This window comes from Neocloeon triangulifer, unplaced genomic scaffold, assembly GCF_031216515.1.
Source record: "Neocloeon triangulifer isolate White Clay Creek 2 clone unplaced genomic scaffold, ASM3121651v1 ptg000003l, whole genome shotgun sequence".
In the NCBI taxonomy this organism is placed as follows: Eukaryota; Metazoa; Arthropoda; class Insecta; order Ephemeroptera; family Baetidae; genus Neocloeon; species Neocloeon triangulifer.
Window position 1 is genome coordinate 8001756 of NW_026775546.1, and position 24704 is coordinate 8026459.

The following is a 24704-nucleotide window of genomic DNA, read 5'->3' on the forward strand; positions in this document are numbered from 1 at the left end:
TCAAAAATTGAATGAAAGGAATGAACGAAAATTGACAGATTTGAGATAAAACGGAAGCCAAATTTCCTTCACAAAGAAGTTCTGTTGCATTTTTTTAAGCAGGAAGGTGGTCATTAAAGGTAAGACGGCGGGCGAGTCGAGCGTGAACAAAGAGGAGAAAATTTGCGCCGGCCGCAACCACTTGTTTAAGAGGTAATCATTATTTTATCTAAGCTACTAGTTATTTTGTCCGCGTTGAAAGCAAAAGTGGTCCGATAAGAAAATATTGTAAAAAAATTAAGTACCTGGGAAAAATTAGTTTAATTTATAGGAAATGTGATATATTTAATAAGAAATATTTAATTAAATAGCATCGAGTTGGATGAGAAATAAATTATAACATAAATTTCAAAATTGTTTCTGTGTTGACAGCTGCAAGTGACACTTAAATTTTATCTTGAATTTTTCGTTCAATAGACCCTTCCCTATGAAGTTGTAGTTGTGAATAAAAATATAGCCTTCATCCATTTTATATATTTTTCTACCCCTAAAACGCGTTTTCACTTCAGTGGCAGATTTTTAGAGCATTATTAAAAAATAAATGAAAAGTTGTGATCATCAAAAATACGTATAAGAGATGAAAAACAGACAAAGTAATTGACCTTAATTGCGAGGAAGCTGCGAATAATTAGCAATTTATTTGTCAGAATGACTGGCGCGAATAAAAGTCGCATTATTATATTTGCCACCCGACACTTTCGGTTAATTTGGATTTGTTTGCATTGTGGTTGGTGTGCTCGCTGGGAACAGGGTCGAGAGAGACAAAGTGCAGCACCTCTGCTGCTCCTCTTCACGATTCTCATTTTGCATCTCGTGAGATTTCATTCCAATTTCACCTGCTGCGCCGCACGATCGACGAGAATGAAATTCAAAACGTACGTAGACGTGAAGTGCATTGTTGCCCTCATTGTTGCAGCAAAACAGGCCGCGCACAATCTGCAGAGACGAGGCCACGCAGGTCAAATTGATTCACATTTAAAAAAATTAATTGTATTCAAGTTTAACATCATAATGTAGTAATAATTATATTTTATTTATTTTTTAAGCAAAGTAACTATGTACCCAAAATAAAATAATATTGTATTTTCTTCATCGGAACAGAAGAAATCAGAAAATTAATTTTTGAGATTTTGAAAACATTTTTTATTTATTTTCTGTATGCAAGTCCTTTTAATTAATAAAGAGGTCACAGGGTTATGCATTTTTGGTAAGCGTTTCCCATTGTTTCCAATGAAATTCGCTGATTTCAAGGGAGAGAATGCACAAATTTTTTGGAAAAAGGGGGTGATAAAAATGCTGAAACATGTTTGGCGTTCGGCGTTCTTGTGTTATTTTTGCCAATTATTTAACCAGTTTAACTAGACAATGACATCGCATTTGATCTCGTTTTTTTTTTAATTTTCCAGCAGCATATGCATTCCTTTTACATTTTCTGTTAAATATCATGCCATATTTTGGAGGAAAAAAATTTGTTTGCATATATAATATTCTTACCCCTGTAAGTGAGTGTTCAGTTTAAAACGTTCAAATAATATTAAAAGACGAAAAAAAAATTAAAAAAAAATCCAGACCACACAATTTGGAATATTTTACAATATCCGCACACTTTTTTCATTGATTCAAATATACACTTTGAAGATTTAAAAAATAAATAATACATTTGCTGAAGATTCTATAAAAATGTTTCGGCTGAAATTTTGAGGCTTATTACTTATTATTTCTCCTTTTTTTAAATAAATTACCAATTTAAAATTTTTCGATCACTCACGCTACTTTCATTTTTTGCAATTTTGTCTCCAATGTGTTCCTCAATCTTGAATGAATTTTACGTTTTCAATGTGTGGCGAATCGTATGTAAAAGAGGAAAGTGTGTGCTTTATTGTGCAAGTAAGCCGCTGCTGCTGCATCTCTGCTGAATTGCATTGCGCGCGTAACGAGCGTTTGGCCCCGTAAGTAGGCTAACGCCTGCACAAAGGCGCTGGGCTTAATTTGCCTAATACAATGAGCGAGAGAATGACATGTGAAAAAGGAAAAAATCTTCTTTTTGTGTTCGCCCACCCGGCGGCGGCTGCGACGGAGGAATGCAGCCGGAAGAAGGTTCCATTTCTCTCTCTAGACGCGCTAGCTAGGAAGGTCAAGAGCGGGTGGGTCAGTCTCCCTCCTCCAGGTCACCGGTATAAAAAGAGCCGGGGTCGTCGTTGAGCACCACAGTCTCTCTTGCATCCTCCGCCATGAACAAGATCCTCCTGGTGTGCTCCGTCCTGGCCCTGGCGGCGGCCGCAGCAGCCACGGCCTCACCTTTGGATGACCTGCTCGAGCAGTCACCCAACCTCAGGGTGCTGCACAAGGTGTACTCCGAGTGCGCCACCAAAGAGGCGGGCCTCGCCCCCTGCCTCAAGGCCAGGGCCGTCGCCTTCATGGACAGGATGTCCCGCATGGATGCAGTCCCACTCGCCGACCACCTGACCCTCGTCAGGGTACCAGGCGCCGCCGACGAAAGGCAGTCCCGCGCCCTCAGTGATGCCGAGCTTGACGCGACCAACGACAACACCCTGACCACCATGCTGGTCCAAAGGGTGGCCAAGTTCGTCAGCGGCCGCTCCGTCCAGATCGACCTGCCCAAGGTTTCCGAGGAGGAAGTCCAGACATCATTGGCAGAAGGTACAAAAATTAATAATCGTAATCGTATAGCAAAAAAATATGAAAATTTAATTGCTATAAAAATTTTCTTAAAGGGAGTGCTAAATTTGAAATCAAAAACTGTGTAAGACAGTTTGTTTTTAGCAAATTGATTGTGTAATAACAATAAGCGGTTTTGAAAAATTCCATATTTTTTTAGGAAACTTTAAATACTTCCAAAAATTTGTTCAAAATAATTATTCAAAAAGTCAGTACCGAGGGACCTTTAAAGATATCAACCTGCGATCTCAAATATCAACAGCCTACTTTATATCAGCTTTATATGTTCCACAAGTTCATTCTTTTAAATTGGGACATCAAATAATATTATTTAAAAAATCGAAAATCTCACCTTCAAATAAAATGAACTTGATTTTTAAAATTTTTGCATACAAATTACTTTAATATGTTTGCATTTGCATATATGAAATTCTAAATTGCAAAAACCTTTTCCTAACTTCTAGTAGCAAAATCTCATTACAAACAAATCATCCAAAACGATTTAGATTTAGAAAAAAATATAATTTTTCGTGTTTCAATTTAAAGGTCGTGGCAAGATGAAGAAGATGATGGGTATGATGATGATGATGGGCGGCATGATGAAGTTCGCTCTGCTGATGCTGCTCAAGCTTAAGGGTCTGTTCTTCCTGGCGAAAAAGGCGCTCATCGTTTCCAAGATCGCGCTCTTCCTCGCGCTCGCCGTCATCTTCAAGAAACTGATGACCGGCGACGACAGCCACGGCAGCAGCGGCTGGAGCTCCGGGGGCGGCCACGGAGGCGGCTGGGACCGCAACAGCTACGACTCCCACAACCTCGCCTACAAAGCGCACCGGCCCTAAATCTTACCAAAAATTCATTTCTCGCTCAAATTTCTCTTTCTTTCGTGCCAGTTGAGAGCAAAAAATGTTCCTTCGCCTCTTTTCATCAGCAAGCAATTAGTCCAAATTTCTTTCAATCTTGCTTGCAGTATCTGTACGGGTACTTACTTTTTTTTCTTTAACTTGAATCTTCCCACGACTGCACTTTTTATACACTTCCTATACAATTGTTGTTGGCAGTGAGAATTTTCTTTTCTCGCTAATTTAATTTATTGTTGTTAATTTATTTATTTTCGAAATAAAGCAATTATTTATTATTGAAAAAATCAATGAGTTTCGTTCCAATTACTTGTAACTGTTTCAAATATATGAAAGAGGAATTTCTTAAATGGAGATTTTTATATCAGTAATCATCTAGTGCTGCACGTAGTCAAAAGCTCTGTCGAGTAAAGAATTAGAAATTTATCTCTCCTCTCTCGTGGCGCTGTGATGAAAACGTAATAAAATTGGTTCTGTTATCTCTCTTTCTCTGCTTGATGAAAATTCTTCTTCTAACCTACGAGAACTGTGGATGAACAGCAATTATAACCTTTGGCCTCTCTTCCATTCAAAAGACATTCAAGAGTGCCAATTTGCATCATGACACACAAATAGTTTTTAGATGCAATGATTCGCAACTTTATTAATTTTTGTTCGTAAGAGTTTGCAATGACGACAATCAGAAGTGGCTGGAATAATAACAAATGATAAATAGAAGTTTTGAAAGAAATTAAAGGATGAAAATATTTTGTTCTTAAAAAATACTCTGCCACTTTAATTTTTCCGTCTTTTCTACAATTAAAATAAAATTGAAAGCAAGTAAGCATTATTTTTGTTATACTTCTATCGAAAGGATGTATTAAAATAGGCCATTTGTCTGTGTAAATGGAAATTTTGAGCAAAAATATCGTAAGGTTTTAACAATTGGATTGAAAAATGCAATTAAATTTGTATCAAACAACAGATAATTTACTGCCTAGCTTAAAGTGTCCTTTTTCCTATCTGTTTGTGAAATACGTTCCAACTGCGCTGTCCGAGGAAAAGAGATTTTGATCAAAAAAATCAATTAACGAGAAATCAGGTTGGTATTATTGTTGAGTTTATTACCCTTTCAAGAAATTGTAAGGAAAAAGTTTGTCAAGTAGTGTCAGTCAAGAAATTGAGCAGTCAGTCGTCGTCAGAGTAAAACAGGAAAAGTCGCACAGAGAAATTTCAATAAGTTAAATAAATAAATAAATTAGAGGTAATAATTTAGAAGGGGTTGAGCGCTCGAATCAGTTTCCGTAACGCTGCTGGGGTTGCTGGGGCTGCTGGTAGTAGGCCATGTCGTGGGCGGAGTAGTTGGGCTGCTGTTGGGCCTGGGCCTGCACCTCGGTGGCCGCGGCGGCCAAGTTGCCCAACGGGTTGCTCGCGGCGCCCAGCGGCTGTGAAGAGCCATAGCTGCGGTGGTGGTACGACGAAGACGGGTATGAAGGCTCGTACGAACTGTATGAGTGGACGGTCGCTTCAGAGTAGTCCTTGTACATTCGCCTCATCGCCCCGATTCCTATTCGCAAAAATTTCATTTCTTAATAAATAAATAAAGTACATTAAAATCATTTACTTTTGCTAGAGATTTCATTTCGTGCAAAATATTTGAAATTGTCTTTTTAATTTATTTTTTAATTTGCAAATTAGATTTTTTTAAATAATATTTTACCAGCGATTGCCACTGCAACAATGGAGAGGAGCAGAGCCTTGGCGGCCATGGCGATGACGGCGCCGTAGCTGAGCATGGAGAAGAGGGCGGATTTGAGCTTGAGGCCGATCATCAGAGGGATCAGCAGCTTCTTCAGTTTCTTGGCTTTGAGGAAAACTGAGCATTAGAAGTATGAATAGCGTTGTTCAAGCAGAAGTGCCTCTTAACTAATCTAACTAAGCGTCAATTCAGAGATTTTAAACTCACCTCTGCCTGTTTCCTCATCGCCGGGCTGTGCGGGCTCGTCCTTATCCACTTCCACCCCAATGTCCAATTCCGACTCACCCCCTGACAGAACCAACGAGGGGTTCGACCAGCCGCCAAAGAATCTTAAATAAAATTAAATTTTACATCAATTCAAATTTGCAAAATTTTATGAAAATAAAATAAATTTACCACTTAAGATTCTGATTATATCATGTGTAATAATCAAAATATTAAGACAAAAATGAATCGGAGTTATTAATTTTTATTCTAAAATTTTTCTGAGCGGCAGCCATAATTTGTTTTCAGGAAACTTAAAAACTCAAGAACTTGCAAAAGTGAGCGTTCAAATCGTAAAGTAAATAATGACATTATTTATTACGTTATTAAGTTATTTCCATTAAAATAATGTTTTTTATATAATTATAAATGAATCCAACTATAATATAAATAAAGCTAGATTCAAATGATAGATTATGTAATTAAAACTGATAAAACTGCTTGATTCAGTACTTTTTTCCCAATTTAGCATTTGACCCAAGGAACAGAAAAAGATTAAAAAAATTAATGTTGAATAATGAAGGTCATACCTGGCACTGCTCTCTGGCCACGGCAGGGCAACTTTGAGGGCACTTCCGGACATGGCTCTCTTTCCGTTTCCACTCATGTCGATGTTTTCTGAGGACAAAGTGACTCCGGGCAAAAGTCGGAGTTCGCCCCCGGAATCGCGGAGGCGTCTGTTGAGGCAGCTCATGAAATCCCCGGTTCCATTTTCACTCTACCGAAAAACGAGTAAATTTATCATTGTTTCCTGAGCTTGAAAAAATAAATGATCTAAGAATCGTGAAAAAAAAAATTAAAAATATTTGAATTTTAAAAATAATTTCCCACATCACTTTTTTAAAGGACAAGGAGGCATCCAGAAGTGTAAATTAATAAGTAAAATCTACGTTTATACTTTTAACATCAAAAATTTTTTTGGAAAGAAAAAATATGTCCTCAGGCTAGTTTTTAATACAGGGTTGGATAAAAATATTCTTAAAGAGCAATAAAGTAGATCAACTTAATCTTTTTTTCTACTCCTCACCAAAAATCAAGTGTTATCAGGGAAAAGGTATATTTAAATTTTAACACTGTATTTTTACACAGGTAGAATAAAGGATGGCATATTGAAGAATATAGAAGTCTACATTTTTGGTGTTTTCAGAAAATTTACAATAACTTTTGGATTGAAAGCTAACCTTTGTTTGCCAGTGTATACTTTAAAAAATTTCAACTCTGTGCATCACAATCAATGTTATACCAACGCCAAGTTTAAATAATTAAATAATGAAATGACGGCAAACAAATTAAAATCAAACCTCTGATTCCGAGTTTAGGCATCCGATGAAGAGGTTCCTGAGACCTACGGTCCTGCTTTTGGGGTCGGTGGCTGAGGGTGTGGGCGAGGCGAGCCCCGAGGCTGCGAGCAGCACAAGCAACAAACACTGCACTTGCATCTTTCAAAATGACACCTCGGAAGAGCCCCCGGGCCTTTTAAGGCGCCGCTCGACGCCCTCGGCTGTGAAGATCCACATCGCGAAAACGCACGCAGGCCGAATTAATTGCAAGTAAGCAGCGCATTACCGATTGCGTGCCGCGTTTGGGCTGATAATCTCGCGCCTTTGGAGGAAACGGGCCGATTTAATTGGGTCAGTAAGGTGACTGCGTATACGACACGCATTGCTCGAGCGGAATTATTTTTCGACGAACCGCTTTTTCTTTTTTCTATCATTTTCGCATTTCGCTTCAACCTAAATGAGACACGATCAAGTTCGCATAGAAAAAGAGAGGAAGTTTGGCCAAATAACCGCAACTGTTAGGTCTACTACTAGCATGAATATAAATAATTAATTGAATTTCTGATAATAAAATAAATAAACGCACAAACAATTGATTTTGATAGTCATCTTACTTGAAATTTTCCAAAAATATTGCACCATTTTAATTTAATATTTGATTTAGTTATCATTAAGGACACAATATATAATTCAACAATAAAAATATAGGGTATTAATTTTTCAAGTTAAATTTTCAAATTTCTTTTACTTTTTCTTCACTTCTTATTCCTATAATGCCTCAAAAGCTGGAATGAAAATTTTATTGCACGCATTTTTTAGTGACAGTATTTTAACACAATTAAAGTGCGTTTGATTTGTTGTTTATTTCCATAACTCTCTTAGTTTGTGATATGAAATTATTTGAATACTATTATAAATTAAACAAAAAAGCTATACGTCGTAAATTTGCTAAATGTGTGCTGAACAAGCATGCGTTTAGCGTTTTATATTTATCTCAAATTCAGCACTTTGGCAGCGCGTAATGAGAACGTTGTTGTTTCTCAAATCAAGATAATTCTATACGCAGTTGGAACCAAAGGAGAAGAACAAATACATATAACAGAACAAGCGAAACCACACAGCCATTACAAGCGAGTCACGCAACGTAAGTGCTGCTTCGGAATGCGACTCACATGCACACTGCAGCAGCAGCGGTAAAAAGTAAATCACAATTTGTAGAAACATGACCAAAAAGTGGATAATGGAACGGAAATCCTTTTATCACTCAATTTTTCACTTTATTTATAATGCATTATTTGTTTCTGTTTAGTTTTGCTTTCTATTTAAAGAAAATCAATACATAAACTTTTTTATTTTGAATAAAACAGACGTAGTGGACCAGGACTATTTGTGGAGAAAACCACCTGAAAAGAGACCATTTATTTAATTTAACAAGAGATAATGTACAAAATTTAAATGAGATTTTGGAATTGTTTTGCCTTTGATAAATACTTTGATTTTGAACATTTTCATGACTTCATATCATTCTCTAAATGAAATATTGAAAATAATTACTCTAAAAATAGTCAAATAATTTAAGGTGACGAAACTGATGTATTAATTAAGTACCTTAAAAACCACAAAAAATATATCCTATTCATCACAGAATAAAATTGTATAATAATGATATCAGAACATAACACAATCAGTTTGTTTTGTTTGTTTAAAAACCATGTAAATAATTAAATAATAATAATAATTAGTAAATCCACTTAACCGATATAACATGGAAAAAACAAATAAAAATAAAATCACAAAAAAATACGAAATCAAGTTAATTAGAAATTATTATTAATAATTTATTTCTCATCATTTTGAAGAATTTCATTCATTCAAATCTCTTTCAGTCTCTTTGTAGCAACTAATTTTCTTTTCAGGATTCAATGAAAAAAAAATTTCAATTTATATACTAATTCGATTTTATTGCTGAAGAAGAAGAAAATTTATTTTTATTAATTTCACATCTGCTGCTGCTTTTGATGGAAACCACAATGGAGATAATAGATACAATTTTCTACTAATTTATAATATATCACGTTTCCGGAGATAAACAAAAGTGATGTGGTTTCTCTAGTAGAAACTGACCCGAAATTCTAGGAAATATAGTTCACGCGGCGAAAAGTAGGGCCAAGGCGAAGTCACTTGGGCATGCATTGTGCGTTTCTTCTTCTTCTGTTTCGATTCGCATAAGTTTTTATCTTTTGGGCCGCGTGACTTACTTGTTGGATATGCACGACAACAGTTTGATCCTGAGCGGCGAGTTTCTATTCTGCTCTGCGGAGGCCATACAAAAATAAAATGCAAGGAATTCAAAATCTAAAAACGCTTACCAACAGGCTCGGAGAGTGACCTTTGGTACGTTGGTGAGCCAGGAAGAGAGGATGGTCTGTGAGGCTGCACATTTTGAAATGAATTTTTGTTAATTTACATCAAATGAAATTATTATTAAATAATATTAATTTAAAAAGAGAAGAGTAGTTTAAAAAATGGGAGTGATTGTTCTTTATTTTAGTTCCTAGTGAACTGCTAGTGAAATTATTTCATTTAAAATAAGTTCAAAATAAACAAATTTAACACCATCCTTTCATATTCTACAACACGCGGATTTAACGAAGCATAATTACAAAAATTAATATTTTTTTTTAAATTTTCTAAAATTATGTACGAAAATTTACCTTTAAAAATTCAATCTCAAAATAAGTTTAATTAATAGATATTTTTAATCCTAAAAAACGTTTCGCCATAATTTTTTCCGAAATATTTACCGATTTTGGAACGAGCAAGTTTCGTTTGAAGGGTTGCGGCGACAGGGGCCACTTTAGGAGTCGGCGTTGCGTGCGAGGGGTGGTCGCGGCCTCCGCGTTTTGAATGGTGTGCTTGGCCAAGATTCGCGTCAGTTCGGGCGGCGTCTCGTCGGACAGGGAGGCCAGTTCGAAGGCGGTGTGGCCTGTGACCGAGCTTTTCGCCTTGCAGTCCGCACCGGCACCCAACAGCCGTTCCGTTGCCTCCACGTGTCTATATTATTAAAATTTAAAGTTCCAAAATTATGCTTGGGAAAATAATTTTAAAAAATACCCTCTGGACGCGGCCAACATCAACGGTGTCATTCCACTTGTGCCAAAAACATTCAGATTCACTTTTTGTTTGAGCAGAATGTCGATTATCTGTAATTTCAAAATTCATAGAAAGTATTTATTATTTAATTGTGTTGGTAGAAATTTCATGGAAGGCACGTGGAAATATTTTTGTTTTATTTTTTAAACTTAAAAAAATAACTCTTGGTTCTTGTATTTATATTTTGACACTTAGAATTAAAAAAACTCATCACTTCGATTCCAAATTAGTTAAAAGGTGAAAAATTTCCTTTAGCCAACAAAGTCAGAGTTCAGTCTTACAATTCACAGTATAATCTTGAAGAAATTAACTTTCCAATTTTTTGGTCGGTAATGAAATATTGATGTTCCAGCCACGAAAAATTATTTTAAATTTCGCTCTCTCCAGCAAGATAAGTTGACAATCTATTTAATGGAAGTTTTATTGAATGAAATTGCAACAAAAACTAGTATTAAGAAAATTTGGATTTTAGATTTTTATATAATTTTTTAGCTGGAACTTATTTGATTGTAATGCGGTTTTACGCTGACAAAATGAGTCACATTAAGTTTTTCGCACCCCATAATATATTATATTTCCAATTTTTGTAATTGTATTTTGTTACAAGTGCATGTCCGTTTTCGGCGGCGGCGAGCAGTGCTTTGGAGAAATCGTGCGTGTGGTGCAGGTCTTGGCGCATCATGCACTTGGTGCTCATTTCGGCCAGCAGCACCAACAAACGGCCCAGGTCGCCGACCCTGCTGCTCTCGACCACTCCCTCTGACCACTCGCCCGACAACGTGCAGTCTACAACAAATTACATTTTTGTCTTTCGGAGAAAACCGTTATCTCCCAAAAACTTATCTTCCGGACTTCTTTTATTTTATTTTTATTAGTGTCTGAAATTAAATTGTTATTATTTTTCAAGATTCCACTAAATAAGATAAACAGGTTGTTATAAATCTGCTCTTGAAGATCAGCAAGGCAGAATTCAAGTAAAATTATCAAATAAATATAAATTTATACATATTAAATAAAAGTTAACCCACTCTACAATTCATAGACGTCCAAAAATATATTTAAATTGGGCTCATGAATTGGATAGTTCAAAATTTTACAACAGTGATAACGTTTGTAGAGATCCAACTAAGAACAAATCTCATGACGCCATTGAAAGCATCTAGCTGTAATTAAAAATCCTCAAAAGTTAGAAACTCCAAAGTTAGTCCTATTATAAAAAACTTTATACGCAAATTACATTAATGGCGAAAAACAACAAATGTCCAAGAAGTCATAAAAATATTGAACTGATGCATTAAATGAATCATTGAAAACACTTTTCTTTAAAACACGCTATTTTGAAAAATTATCTCTTTTAATACCTGAAACTTTGCGGAGAATTGTGAGAATTTCCCTCTTACTCGCAGAGTCTGCATCTTGTTCGGCCAAGTCGAGGGCGGTCATTCCAGCTTCGTCGCGTGAATTTGGGTTGGCACCACGACGGACCGACTCGTGGACAATATCCGCAGCTCCCACGGCCACGGCCAAATGCAAAATTGTTGAATCTGACGATTTCAATGCATTAGAAAAATTAATATGAAAAATAATTGATTTTTTACTGGAAATTTTCAAAACCTGGTCTTCTAATACTTCCGAAACTTGTGAGAAAATTTCTGAATGTCCGTGCACTGCGGCCGAAATAGCGGCCGTTCCGCTTTTGGCCCCGTGCTCCATAAGAAGCAGGACGATCCGCCGATGCCCACTAGCACTGGCCAAACTCAAAACATCCATTCCTATTCGAAACCCAATAATAATAAATGTAATTTTTTGGTAATAAGTATCCTTTTTTTCAAAAATAAATGCAAGCAGTGTTGTGCGTAGATTGGTAACAGAAAAGTAATTTTATTTTGGTTCGTTTCATTTTATTTAAATTTTGTATTGATTTCTTTAACAATCATTTAATTTTGGTACAAGTGCCAGAAATGTGTGCATCTTCCTAGAAAAAAAACTTGAATCTCGATCCCGCTTTTGTTAAAAATCTTTTTTATTGCAGGTTTTTATTTTGATTTAATTACATGTGTATACTAACAATATTTTTATAAATTTAACCGAGTAGAATATAAATAAATAAACACATAATATATTATAACCCAAGAAGAATCACTCCCCTAACTATATTAATTAAAAAAGATCAGAAATTAAATTTTTTTTGTAACTGACCTAATTTGTTGACGGCGTTGACGTCGGCGCCGTGGCTGACAAGAGTGGCCACAAGTCCGAGGTGGCCTCCTTTGGCCGCCTGCATCAGCGGCGTCCAGCCCCACTCGTTGGTTGCTTCCAGCAGGTGCAAGTGGCCGGCGAGAATTTGGTCCACGCGGAGACCGTCGCCTAGGAAGGCGGCCGCGTGCAGCTCACCCACCACGCTTTCGCACATTTTTACCAAATTTAAAATTAAAAAAATTAAATTAAAGAAATTTGGGGAGTTCGTGGTGCTATCGTTGAGAAATTGGAGCAGACTGGTGGCAGAATAAACAGAAAGACCAAAGAAGGAAAATGCAAGGAATTCAAGGCTTTCGTCGGAAATGTAGGAGCGTATATTTTTATTGAAAAACGTGGCGAATTTTTAACAAAAATGTCAACGCCGGCAGAAAGGTATTTTATTTACTCAAAATTATTATTTTTGTTCTATGCATATTAAAACTGCAAAAAATAATGTTTCAATTAGTGGTTTAGATTTTATCTTTCTAAAAATAAATGGAAGTTTATGAAAAAAATATCTGTATTTGGAAAGTAACATTTTTTGAAGCATTCTAAAAACAAGTTGTTCATTTATTTTTCCTCAAAACTTCACATATATGTAAAATTACTCATTTTAACGGAACAGTTGAAATGAAATAAGCATCTCTTCGGCATAGAAATCTTGACAGAGGAACAAAATTGCCTTGAGGTATGCAACCTGCGTAACCCGTGAAACTCGAGTTTCTGTTTGGTTGTGAAGTAAAATAATACTTTGCAAAAATACTTTGTACTTTTCTTCTAATTGATCAACTTTCAATTCATGACAGGGAAAAGTGAACTGCTTGTTAAATTTTGAGAGAGCTTCTTTTTTCATACCTTTCAATACTAACTTTTACAAGCATTTTGAGTCCTCTCACGCGCACCTTCTGGGAAAATCGTTAGTATCATGGGGCTATAAAAGTTTTGTATGCAAAAATTCTTTACAATGAAAATGAAGATTATTATTTATGCTTTCAAAATTTGAAAAATAATAAAATTTAATATAGGGTCTTGTGAAATTCAATAAAAATAAACAGGTTTTTTTAGTTTTGAAATATTTTTATTTGATGATCGATCAATCAGTTCATTCAAGAGAGATAAAAGACAAACTGATGAGAGAGAAGGGAAGAGAATGCTATCTGTATATAATGCAAATAATCAAAACCTAGTTTGAAAATTCTCAAGACATTCTGCAGCAGCAAAGCTTAGAACGTACAATAGTAAATTTGGCAACGACTGGAAAATAAAACAGCTAAAAATAAATTGAATCGCACCCACACTCTTGCAGTATTAATGGGTATCGATGGGTTTCCTTTTTTCTCAGTGTCATCAGAAGTGTCTCCTCTTTTCTTAAAATTACAAAATAAACCAAGTTTGAGCACTTTGCACAAAAATGTTCTCAAATGATGAATTAGTTATTTCTTTCCGATTTCAATGACAAAACAACAAAATCGTAAATAATGTAACAATGCTGATTGAAATCCAACTGGATATTTTCCAATAGGCTTTCTTTCTCACCGCCTAGCAAGCTAAAAACTGAACAAATCCAATTATGCACATATACTTAAATTTATTAAAATTAGCCCTGAATAACACCGAGGGCAGGTCGCAATAAAAAAATAATAATAGCGACCGGTCCTCTATTTTAATCGAGTTTGGCATCTTGCGACACGAAAAGATATGGAACGACCAAGAAACAATCAGGATGGACATCAAATCCAACGGACATTCACATCCTCATGTACAAGTATGGACAAGTTCTGAGAATACTTGAGCACTTGCTTTTCTTAGAAGTGAGCGCAGGCAAACCTTTGGCACTGAAAAATCTTGTTTGATGAACAACTTAAAAGTATTTCACAAATGTAATCTCGTTTTTTTTCCAATTTTTGGGTTCAAATGTGCCTGGTGGGTGTGAGCAAAGCCTAAAATATGTATGTGTGTATGGGACTAGCAGACAAATAAACAAAATTTTTATATACTTCGTAAACGGACATTGTTTTCAACTTTTGGTTTTGGCCATTCCAAAAATGAGATTGTGTGCTGAATTAAAACCGAGCCACTCAACGCGCCTCTTTAAGTTTTTCTATTTTAAAACTTCCACTAATGCACTACACAACTACTAATGTAATAGTATTTATCTTCACTTAGCATACTTTAAGTGTAGATAATCTTCAAAAATCTTATCATTCTAGCCACCTAAACTGTATATCTGAAATATAATTTAGTATTTTATAGAAATATATTTATACGCCACACATTTGTTCTCCTTTAATTTTATGCCATGTTAAAAAAGACACATGCAATTTTCATCCTGCATCTAGTTAGTATAATAATATTCGTAATATTAATTTAATATAGCAATGATTTTTCATAGTATTCACTAAAACTGTTGGGGTGGGTTTAAGATTTTTGACTCTACTCCCCAAGTATAATTTTTAGCATCCTGTTTAATCTTTAATCTGCCAAAGCAAATGCATCATTTTGAAGCAGCCCCTCAATCTTTGTAATGCTGTGATTTTAATTTGTTCCTGTTACATGGAGAAATTCAACTTGCTTAGTTTCGAACGCAAGTGTTTCTATAAAAGGCACCATTCCCTTGAAAAATTTATGGTTCAACCAAAGGGGCTGCTTTGTTTATTTGTGATATGCCAGGAGATTTTCTATCTACATTCAATCAGACTAGACCAAGCTCTCGGGGAGTCGAGAGAGACAATTTTAAATTCCAGAACAGTTAACTCGCCAGCAGCGCAGAGAAGCGCATACGGAAAAGGGGATTACTTTTCTCATCTCATATTCCATGTAAAAATAGTTGTAAATCTGCTTAAAATAGTCTTGTAGCCAGACGAGATTTGGTTTTAATCAACCGATCAAAAACGCAAAGTAGCTTCTTATCCGAAAGATTAAGGTCGGAATTCAATTAGTCCCATGAGTGTGTACGTGTCTATGCGATTTCAAATTTTTTTTACCTCACGGTGCGATTCAAGTGAAGGTTGCATTTTTCTATCGTACCAATGTCGGAGGGGTGGTGGGGGCAAATAATATAAATTTGCACCTGAATCGCACCTGTGACGATAATATTATCAGTTTGTGCCAAGAGAACAAATTCTGCGTGCCAAAAATCAAAGGCTAAAACATGTCAACAATCAGTCTCTCAACTCACTTCCATTATATGTATCTTTACAATGCGGAAGATTTTCACAAAGAAGCCGCGGCTCCGACTATGTCCACCTGCTAACTGAGCCATTCTTCTTGGAGCTAACTCTTTGAAAAGGCTCAAATTTAAAAATCAGAGTCGCGGCAGCAAAAGTGGAAACTTAAAAAGATAATCATCTATCTGTGTTCCAAGAAGTGGAAACTGTTAAAATGAGAGTCCTCTCGCGTGGGGGAACTAAGTAAAGAGTCTAGTTAGAGTGAGATCTTGGAGGAGGAGGAGGCGGGCCGACCGGTCAGCTTGGAGGCGGCTGATCCTCCATTTCCGCCCAGTTGAGCGAGGAGCCTGGGGCGGCACCGGGGGCGGTGGGGCGGCTGCAGTGGAGGTTACTGCTGCTGCCTACCTCAGGCCGGTGTCATTTGTTGTTGTTTTGCAGCGCCTGGTTGATTTGCGCCCATAGATCTTTCTTACATGACTTGGACCTAGGCAAACACAAACAAAAATTCAAATATGGAATCTACGAAAGTTATATTATAAAGCAACATAAATTTGAGATAATTCCTTGGAATTAAAATATTTATAAAGACAAAATAAATATTTTTACCTTCTAATGGACTGCAGCCACTCCTTGAACTGTGTGCTGCCATCAGGTGTTATCTGGAAAGCCATCCGCGCCGAAACAACAATGCCCACAAACTCTTCGTAGTCGGTGGAGGTGAGGTGGTACAGTTTTTGGTGCAGACATTGAATATACCTATAACGAATTTACATTAGAATAGTTGCTTGGATTCTTAATCAAATCTCCGTACATCTGCTGGCACTTTTGAACAAGCGGTGTGAGGGCTGTTCGCAGGTGTTGCATCAGGAGGGTTGGATTGTTCCTCGAAAGGTAAATCGCAGCTTCCACTGCTATGTCGTGCAAGATGAAGGGACTCACAACACTATTTACTGCACAGACGCAGAACTGGTGAAGGTACTGGGTTCCTGTAATAAAATTTCAGTTAAGGCCTTACAGAGTATAAAAAAACTAAACTTACCAAGCTTTTTGGCAACCCTGAGTAGCCACTTAACGTCCTCTCCGTAGGGAGGGTTTCTGGCATACTTTGCCTGCGGTCGATCGTCGTGCACTCTGCGCGCCAGGGTTTCCATAGCAAGCATCCCAACTCTGTAGGCAGCCATCAGGTATCTGTACTGACCCTGGTTAAGGGCGCATTGCTGCTGAGGGGGTTGCTGCTGTTGCTGGACTTGGGGCGGAGGTCCGACAGGCTGCATCGGCTGCGACACAGGCACCTGCTGACAACGCACATGCTGCACAGGTCTTTGGTTCTGGTTAGGAATTACAGAGGCCTGGACGAGATTTGGTGGAGGCGGGCGTTGCTGCGGAGGAGCTACCAGTCCGGCCTGCGGCGGAAGGAAAAGAGGCCTTGCCGTTGGGGCAGCCAGGGTGACGGCAGGGAAGTACTGAAGGCCAGTGTGCAGAGGCCCTGCGGGATACTGGAAGGTTGTTGGTGCAGGGGGCGGGGTCAAATACATCTGCAGGGGAAGGGTGGGGAATCGAGGCAGGTAAGAGTACGAAACTGCGTGGTAAGGGACGGGCATGGCGCCGAGAGACTGGTACGGTGCAGCTGCCTGTGCTGCAGCTGCTGGGGCAACAACAGCTGTGGGCTGGGCGGCTGCCATGAGCTCCATAGGAGATTGCTGCTGCTGCTGCTCTTGCAGTCCTCCAACCTGGAACGAAATGTAGTTCTACGATTTAATAGATATAACGTTATCAGGATTTGTGGGCATTTTAAATTTCAGCAACCACACTTCTATAATACATTTTTTGTTTAGTTTTGCCACTATTATGAAATTAACTAACATACTGATAACATGGTCAGTCGGAAATAATATTCAAACTCAAATTACATTAAAAATATAGAAGCAAACAAAAAAATAGTAATACTGAAAAATTGGCTGCAATCAACTTTAAGACTTTAACCCACAAACCTGTTTCATTTACGCTCAAACCTTTCTTTATTCTTTTAAATGCCAATCTCACCTGTTCCAGCAAAAGAGCATCCTTAGGGACATCAGGCTCCAGGAGTAATTCGACCCCACCAGGTGTGTGTCTGATGTAGAGCTCATACCAGTACCTAGCCACTTGGAACAGAACCTCTGGATAGACTCCCCCACCCTTAGCAGCCGACTCAACTGTGAGACAAGAGTGCTCCAACATTTGGTCCGACTGCTCCTTGCACTGGAGGATGGCGCGTGTTATTTCGTTGGGGTTGAGGGCGGCAGCGTGAGGCAGACAGCTAAGTGCTAGTTCGGCAGCAGCACGTACCATGTGGGGGTCGCTGCCTCGAGAGGCGCGGTCCGCAATGCTAGCTGCCTCAGGAGGGGTCAGGTGACCCTCCCACGAGTCTATCAGAAACGAGATCGCCGGCGCGCCAATTTCCATGGCTTGCCCTATTTGGAGGAATTAATATGACGACCATTAGGAGATTGTCAAAATAGCCACAGGCATACCTGTAATCCACGAAACGTGGGATGAGTATGTTCGACTGAGCCAGTTAGGGCTGACACAGTTATGAAGGCCAAGAGCATAAAGGCCAAGTTGGAAGGCGCACATGTGAAGGGCACGATGGGGCCCGTGATGGTTCTGAGAGGCAGTGGCCTGGGTAAATAGGGATGTCGAGCTGTTCCCTCCAGCTTTGGTCAGTACAGTTTTTGCAAGTTCAAACATGAAATGGGCGCCCGCTTCAGACGGTTGGTTAGGAATTACAGGATATGCGCGTTTTCCTTTAAACCTGTATAAAAATTGTCTTAATAAATCAAGAATAAAAATAAATTTACAATCAAATACCTAGTTTCCTTGTTTCTTGGTTGATTCATAACTTGATTTTGGGCAGGGCTCAGAGAAAGAGATCCCAAATTCTGCTCAAGCTCTGCACTTGTAGAACTATGAGGTCTGCTGCCTGGATCTTTGATGTTCACAAAATAAGTTAAACAAATGAATTGAATAATGCAATAAAATAAGCTCACTCATGACTGCACCCTGAGAATCATTCATTTCCTGAGAAGGAGGAGGATAAGATGGTCCTTGTTGAGGTGGGGGCTGTTCACAATTGGAATCATCCCTTACTGCTCCGAACTGCCGAACCCATGGCATCCTACACGGCTGCCCTGGGGCTGCCTGACCCCTTCCTCTCATGTGCATCTGAGACGTAGTTGGCGGGTTACTTGAGTAGTAGGCAGGTAGAAGTGGAACCTTCATCAACTGATGCACCTCTCTGTAATGATAAATCAGTAAAAAAATGAACAAATTGCTTGGAAAGCCAAAATTACCTATCAAGAAGTTTATCCATGATCCTAGCAAGTTTATCAGAGCAATCTTTGTACTGGACCAGCAGAGTGAGTGCCAACTCTCCTCTTTGTCTTCGAGTTCCTTCACATAGCAAAGGATGGTCTGCCTCTGACACATTTGCCTTTAACCCCAGTGCTGCTACTGCAGCTTCAAAACCTAAACTCTCGTCATTTACTGTCGATCGACCATACATATCCTCATCTCCATCCATGGATAACTTGCTGATTGGGAATCTCAAGACCCAACGGGGGTCACGACCTGTAGAGAAAAATTTAGATGTTAGTCAATTCACATTATTTTCTTTTATCTCCAGAAGGTAAAAATTTACTTAGTATAACAAGTGAATCAAATATAAAACTGGCAAGCATTATGGGCAGGAGGGCCGCTCCCCTTGATCTGAGGGTGCCTGTTCGAAGTTCTTCCGCCCGTTCTCTGATAATGTTAAGCTCGTGAACACCAAGGGGAATTTTCTTCAGAAGTTGCACAATATCTGCTTCCTGGTTTGCCAATTTGACCTTTAAAAATAAGAGTTGGAAAATAATTTCTTTACAAATAATGAGTCGGCTACCTCCAGAGGTTTGGTGCTTGCTGGAGGCCTGGCCATTTCAAGGGCAAACATGCCAACTTTAAATGCCAGGTGGTGGTGCTCATGACTTTCGGAGAGCACATTGCAGAGGAAGGCACACTTGGCTAAGGTGGCTGAGGCCAGGCAGCTCATTTGATGTGACGCTGGATTTATTTTCTTACGCTTTCCTTTGCAGGGGGCTGGGGGCAGCTCCATCATGAGGTTTGGTGGATTCACCAACAGCTCATGAGCCAAATTCACTCCCAAATGACAAGCCTGGAAAAATTATGCTTATGAATATATTCAAGGAAAATCACAAAATCTCACCTCTCTAGAGTGTCCATGTGCATGAAGGGCTTCTGCTCTGGCAAACAAGATTTCACACCGGTCTTCCATTCTCTTGCAGTTGGCAAAGATGTTCTTATGTGCTGCATCAGCATCTTCAGCCCCAGTCGAGGGTGCATGAGAAACCAATGCTTTTGGATCATAGTAGTAGACATTGTATTCGTCTCCGGATTGTTCACTGTTGCTTGATTCCCACTTGTCTTGGGCAGGCTGCGGCTCGGCAACTGCCTCGGCTGGAGGGTTTTCTCCTTTGCTAGTCGACGGCTGAGGTTCTGCAGGCTGTGGAGGAGTGGAAACAGTAGGTGTTGCGGCTGCTGATGTTGATGCCTCATTACTGGATGTTGATACCACTGCTGGAATTGATACTGCAGATGCTAAAGCTTCTGCAGCGGCGGCTGCTGCTCTTTTCAGCTGTTCAGTTTGAGCAGAAGAGTCACTGTCACTCCAATCTGAGACCTTCGGCACTCCCTAAAAATTTTTTCTTCAGAAATTTCGTCTCAATTTATTAGTGTTCATACCTGTCTGTTGCTACTGCTTGATTCGCTACCTTCATCCGACTCATTGGGATTAAGCATGTCGTTCTCGCAGAAACCCTCGCTACTGACACTACTTCTGTTTCCCTCCTGCGAAGGAATGCCTACTACATGTCCCAGAGGAAATGTGCGTCTGTTCAAGTTCAGGCCCTCAGCTTGTGTTGCAAATCTGAAAGAAACATTTTTAACCAAAATTGTATTAAAAATGAATTAAAATTTGTAATTACCTCGTGCCAGGATTCTCCAAAGCACCCTTCCTTTTCTTCACCGACACTGCGTGATGGTGGGGATTGTGGTGTGAGGTGCAGTTCAGGACGCTACTAGATGAGTTGATTTGGTGAACATCTGCATGTCGGAAACAGGTAAAGGGACAGTGGTAAAGTCGACTGCCTTGAGAATATGTAACTCCAGGTATGGGATAGTCATCCCAGTGCAAGTAGCAAGCTTCCATGGCAGGTTTGAACCCACTGAAAATTTCCATTTCAGTCTTCAGGGTGTTGCTCTTTGCCCCACCAGACTGAAGGCGCATCGGAGTCGAGTTCCTGCTTTTGGCAACCTGGACAAATAGAGAGATTTTTAGAATGCTTTAATATGGATTAGAGATGTTTTAATAATGAACAATTCCTCAATTACAAAAAGGTTTGCCGTATTTTTGTATATAATATAAAATTATTTACCTTATCAACTATTTTGATGTGCCACTGCTTGAATTGATTTAGTAATAAGTCTCTTTCCTCAGGTGACAAACCTGGATTTAGGGCGGCTAATCTCCATAAGACAACAATTTCGTCACAGAGCGACGAACAGGCATGCTGTGCAGCATGGCTATTGCTGTTCACACTGTGCTTGCCTCCATGACTTGAACTGCCATTGTGTAGAGCTACCTTAGTGTTAAACCACCAGACCATAATCTAGAGATGCAAGTTAAACAAATTAAAGTCAAAATAAAGGTTTCTGGTAGAAAAAGTTGACAGTACCTGTTCACACATCATGCACTCTTCTGTCACAATTTCCAAGAGAGGCACCGCATTTCTGTCGTTCCTCTTAAACATCTCTCTAACTATTGAGAGCAAATTCCACATGCCCTCAGGCTCTCTGCCTCTCAAGGGCCTCAACAAACTGCTCCACTCGGCTGCTGCTGGCGGCGCATTCGTACTCAAGTAGTTGACATCACTACAAGAATATACATGATTAAATTTGCACAAAGGGAAAACTAATTAAAACCCACCTGAACACAATGGGTGCTGGCACACAGAACTTAATGAGAATCTTCTTGATGTTGTCGTGCAGGGTCTTATCGTCGAGGTACCATGAGGTCTGGTCATTGGCAGAAGCGCCTGCAGTGGGGTCAGGCGCGCCGCGCACCATGTTTATGGGCGAAGGGTGCGGTGAGAGCAGCATGTCGAGCAGCCGTTGCGCCGTGGGTAAAATTTGCTGTGGCAGCTCGCTGATCAGGTACTGTGCAAATTTCTGCAGCTGTTCCCGGTGCAGTCGAGACAACGACTCACTTACCGGCGCCCGCAGACAAACTTGCTGCGGCTGCACAAAGTTTTTCTTATTAGGGCAAACATGGACCGACTATGGACGCTTACTTGGAAAATTCGGTGCAGACAGACTGCAACGACGTGCGAACACCAGTAGGCTGTTGAGTTGCAGGTGCAGTTGCAGGACGTGATTCGGCGTCGGTCGAATGTCACGGCCACATTATACTCTGGCCTCGTGCTGGAGACCATTGCAATGTTGGCGTTGCCGCTCTGGCTTACTGTAGCGCTTAAATGGAAACCTAAAAATGCATGTTCCAAGTTAGCCAAGAGCACACAGCCGGGTTTTAATAATAATGCAGGTAATTTAAATTTATTAATTAAAGGCTACTAATAATGAAATATAGCTACAGCCGGAAATTAAAAGTTTCAGATATTGTGTTTGTTTCTTCACTTTTTTTTAATAAACACTAGCTGGCAACTGGCTGGCAAATATAAACAATAATTATTCAGTCAATAGCAGAGTTTCAATTTTAAATAATAAAAAAAATTTACTGTGCTATTTGTGATAAAATAATTATGATATAATTAAAGTAATAATTGAAGTAAAATTAATACTCCTTTCGCTTAGGAAGATACCTTTTATTTCAGGTTTAAGTGCATTTCTCTGGAAAGAAGTGGAAAGAAGCAACAAACAATATTTTGTTCTGCAGTTTCCTTTCACTCACCAATCTGGAGGGCGTCCTTGACGTGTTTGGCCTTGAAGAGGGAGTCGCCCCTCTGGAACTCGTCGGCGCTGCCATTGGCCAAGCATGAGTACAGTCTGATGTCTTCCTCGTTGTCTGGGAAGCTCCAGAAGGCGATTCGCAACTGCAGCTGCTCAGGCACGGGAGGATAGACGCGCTCGACCAGCTCAAAGGGGATGTGGGAAGCGACGCACCGAGCTGCTAACTCAGTCAAACTTGTCGACCTGTCGCTGCGCGACACAACTGGATCTGAGGACATTTCAGGGATTTTTCTTAAATCTTCAAACTACAAAATAATGAAAAATAATACAAAAGGCAAAATGAAAATCTATTAACAATGAATTATGTTTAAAATTCATACATATTTCTCCGTTAAAACGTGTTTAGTAAACTTAAATCAGTTCGAAAGCAAGAAATATATAATTAAAATTTACAATTTCTAATAAGAGGAAAATTTAATTTACCACGCACTAATAAGAATGTAATTTTTCAATTAATTGAAATATATCCAATAAAAGTCTAGCAATAAAAAGTCCTAATTACTTCAGAATGATATTCAACTCTAAAAAAGGAACTGCTTATAAACAAGTAAAGTTGGTGTTGCATTTTTAAATTAGAAAGTTGAGAAATAAGATTTCTGCGTATTTCAAAGCAATTGAAACTTTCCCTAGAATAACTTCAGCTAATTTAGTTTTAACACTCCGCTTTATCAACTTCCTACAATGCCACCACAAGTCCAGGGACTCTAGGGAAATAATGAAACTTTAGTTTCAAAGTATTCGGTTGTTAATTATTAAAGTAACTCCGCTGTGCATTTTTCGCAACCGAACGTCGTTGTTGTCACGATAAGAAAAAAAATATTAATCATTTAAAATGTTGAAAGACACGTTTAGGTTTCGCAACAACTTTGCAGAGCAAGTCGAGGTTGGAAGGAGAGAGACAGAGACAGAGACGGGCAACTGAAACTGGGAGGTGTCGGCGCGAGCGAATTAAAAAGCTACCTGCCCGAGACTTGCAAGCAGCTGGTCGCCCAGGATAATAAATAAATGAGTATGTACAAAAAGAGCTGGGGACCAGCTGCTGCGCCCTGTTGCTTAACGAGTAAAATTTGGCGACCGGCAGAAAAGAACAGGCGTCATGCAAAAACCTGGCAGACAGCAAGCTGCAAAAAGTTGTCCTGCCGACTTACAACAGACTTTTGGAGAAACCATTGAAACTACATGAGTTCAAAAGAGAGAACATGTTTAATAAAAGAAAAATTTATGAAAAAAAAAAAACAATATATTAGTTAAACACTTTCATTAAGGCCTATTTGTGTTTATATATCTTCAGTTTAAATGAAAAAAATAATTAAATAATTGTTAATTAATTGAAAATAACCTTAGATTTAAAAATAAAAACTCAATGTTCAATATAAAATTTAATTAAAAATCGAAACCGTGTTAAAAATTGAAAGTGTATTAAAAAAGCATTAATTTTGATTATTTTTTTCACAAAATTTTAGGAAGAAAAATAACCAAAGAGAAAATTGGCTGCCATCTCGAGTAGAACCAATATGTAATAGCGAGCTCCGAAATTAATAGGTCAAATTCAGAGGGTCAGGGGTGAATGTCCTGGGGCTCGATCTCACCTGGTCCGGGCAGGGACCTGCGAGCAATGTTCGGAGGTGGCCCTTGCGTGGCCGCATTCGGCGGCCGCTTCCAGCCGCGCCAGTTGTTGCAGACAGACTCGGGTTCGCTGGACCAGCTGCAGAGTGAGTCCTCCTCAAATCGGTCAGAGTCCTCAAAGGAGAAGCGGCTCTCACCCTCTTCCCAGTCTACCATCGGGTCGGACGACTCGTCGACGGCGGCTGCCGCCGCCGCCGCGGCCCCCGCCATCAGCCTCCGCGCCAGTCTCACGGCAGTTCCATCCGCCAGACTTGGCCAGAACCTCACCACCACCAGCAGGACAGAACAACAACACCAACAATGGCTGCCGACGTGCCTGCTGCTTGCCGAGCCCCAGACCGACCCAAACTTGTCAGTCTCGATTCCAGCCCGATCGTCGCCTTCGATTCCTGTTGGAGAAAATACGTTTCAGAATGACTAATTCATGCGGGTTTGATTAAAATTATGGGCCACCTTTTTACCTAGGTAGTGCCGGGCTCTATTTTGCCGAACTTTCGTACACCAGCAAGAAACTCCAACTTGATCAATCGGCTATTTATCGTCTCGAATCGGCCAAAACAAACGCAAGAAACGAGCCCATTTTTCCACGTTCAGAAAATCA

At 39.1% G+C, this 24704-nt stretch overlaps 4 protein-coding genes across 12 annotated transcripts; 1 reads left to right on the forward strand and 3 right to left on the reverse strand.

Annotated features, from left to right (window-relative positions):
* The first annotated feature begins 2255 nt into the window (after positions 1-2255).
* On the forward strand, positions 2256-4274 carry LOC132192421 (uncharacterized). The gene is made up of 2 exons (XM_059612384.1): positions 2256-2700; positions 3265-4274. The coding sequence occupies exons 1-2, from the start codon at positions 2271-2273 to the stop codon at positions 3555-3557; spliced, it is 723 nt and encodes a 240-aa protein (XP_059468367.1). The 5' UTR covers positions 2256-2270; the 3' UTR covers positions 3558-4274.
* Positions 4275-4453: 179 nt separating this feature from the next.
* LOC132192420 (uncharacterized) lies at positions 4454-7046 on the reverse strand. 2 transcript variants are annotated; one of them, XM_059612382.1, is made up of 5 exons: positions 6879-7046; positions 6108-6295; positions 5521-5642; positions 5275-5430; positions 4454-5121 (listed from the first exon to the last, which is right to left on the reverse strand). In XM_059612382.1, the coding sequence occupies exons 1-5, from the start codon at positions 7014-7016 to the stop codon at positions 4850-4852; spliced, it is 876 nt and encodes a 291-aa protein (XP_059468365.1). In that variant the 5' UTR covers positions 7017-7046; the 3' UTR covers positions 4454-4849. The 2 variants fall into 2 exon arrangements, with proteins under 2 accessions (XP_059468365.1, XP_059468366.1); XM_059612383.1 differs by having other exon boundaries at positions 4455-5121; positions 5275-5418.
* Positions 7047-8797: 1751 nt separating this feature from the next.
* On the reverse strand, positions 8798-12516 carry LOC132192471 (putative ankyrin-containing lipoprotein Lxx09580). 5 transcript variants are annotated; one of them, XM_059612454.1, is made up of 8 exons: positions 12210-12516; positions 11609-11782; positions 11372-11554; positions 10615-10796; positions 9972-10060; positions 9662-9911; positions 9227-9290; positions 8798-9165 (listed from the first exon to the last, which is right to left on the reverse strand). In XM_059612454.1, exons 1-8 carry the CDS (start codon positions 12421-12423, stop codon positions 9161-9163), a joined length of 1161 nt encoding a protein of 386 aa, XP_059468437.1. In that variant the 5' UTR covers positions 12424-12516; the 3' UTR covers positions 8798-9160. The 5 variants fall into 5 exon arrangements, with proteins under 5 accessions (XP_059468437.1, XP_059468434.1, XP_059468436.1 ...); XM_059612451.1 differs by having other exon boundaries at positions 8798-9170; XM_059612453.1 differs by having other exon boundaries at positions 10569-10796.
* Positions 12517-13619: 1103 nt separating this feature from the next.
* On the reverse strand, positions 13620-24692 carry LOC132193259 (zinc finger SWIM domain-containing protein 8 homolog). 4 transcript variants are annotated; one of them, XM_059613818.1, is made up of 22 exons: positions 24557-24692; positions 24067-24492; positions 22419-22685; positions 21802-21992; positions 21438-21748; positions 21187-21382; positions 20887-21120; positions 20437-20765; positions 20195-20378; positions 19659-20144; positions 19335-19607; positions 19095-19281; positions 18748-19024; positions 18445-18692; positions 18266-18383; positions 17929-18209; positions 17459-17868; positions 16759-17163; positions 16455-16707; positions 16227-16401; positions 16022-16171; positions 13620-15899 (listed from the first exon to the last, which is right to left on the reverse strand). In XM_059613818.1, exons 2-22 carry the CDS (start codon positions 24311-24313, stop codon positions 15833-15835), a joined length of 5289 nt encoding a protein of 1762 aa, XP_059469801.1. In that variant the 5' UTR covers positions 24314-24492; positions 24557-24692; the 3' UTR covers positions 13620-15832. The 4 variants fall into 4 exon arrangements, with proteins under 4 accessions (XP_059469801.1, XP_059469799.1, XP_059469798.1 ...); XM_059613816.1 differs by having other exon boundaries at positions 16455-16710; XM_059613815.1 differs by having other exon boundaries at positions 16455-17145.
* Between the last annotated feature and the right edge of the window lie 12 nt (positions 24693-24704).

What these genes read in the sequence shown, in the direction of transcription:
- LOC132192421 (XM_059612384.1), top strand. Translation starts at nt 2,271, where the DNA reads ATGAACAAGATCCTCCTGGTGTGCTCCGTCCTGGCCCTGGCGGCGGCC. An exon ending in CCAGACATCATTGGCAGAAG is followed by an intron (nt 2,701 to 3,264) that starts GTACAAAAATTA and finishes TTCAATTTAAAG; the next exon opens with GTCGTGGCAAGATGAAGAAG.
- LOC132192420 (XM_059612382.1), bottom strand. Translation starts at nt 7,016, where the DNA reads ATGCAAGTGCAGTGTTTGTTGCTTGTGCTGCTCGCAGCCTCGGGGCTC. An exon ending in GCCTAAACTCGGAATCAGAG is followed by an intron (nt 6,296 to 6,878) that starts GTTTGATTTTAA and finishes GTTTTTCGGTAG; the next exon opens with AGTGAAAATGGAACCGGGGA. An exon ending in TGGCCAGAGAGCAGTGCCAG is followed by an intron (nt 5,643 to 6,107) that starts GTATGACCTTCA and finishes ATTTTATTTAAG; the next exon opens with ATTCTTTGGCGGCTGGTCGA.
- LOC132192471 (XM_059612451.1), bottom strand. Translation starts at nt 12,423, where the DNA reads ATGTGCGAAAGCGTGGTGGGTGAGCTGCACGCGGCCGCCTTCCTAGGC. An exon ending in AATTCTCCGCAAAGTTTCAG is followed by an intron (nt 10,797 to 11,371) that starts GTATTAAAAGAG and finishes AATTTGTTGTAG; the next exon opens with ACTGCACGTTGTCGGGCGAG. An exon ending in GTCACTCTCCGAGCCTGTTG is followed by an intron (nt 9,171 to 9,226) that starts GTAAGCGTTTTT and finishes TGGCCTCCGCAG; the next exon opens with AGCAGAATAGAAACTCGCCG.
- LOC132193259 (XM_059613814.1), bottom strand. Translation starts at nt 24,313, where the DNA reads ATGGCGGGGGCCGCGGCGGCGGCGGCAGCCGCCGTCGACGAGTCGTCC. An exon ending in CAAGCAGTAGCAACAGACAG is followed by an intron (nt 20,145 to 20,194) that starts GTATGAACACTA and finishes AAAAATTTTTAG; the next exon opens with GGAGTGCCGAAGGTCTCAGA. An exon ending in ATGCTCTTTTGCTGGAACAG is followed by an intron (nt 17,164 to 17,458) that starts GTGAGATTGGCA and finishes ATTAAATCGTAG; the next exon opens with AACTACATTTCGTTCCAGGT.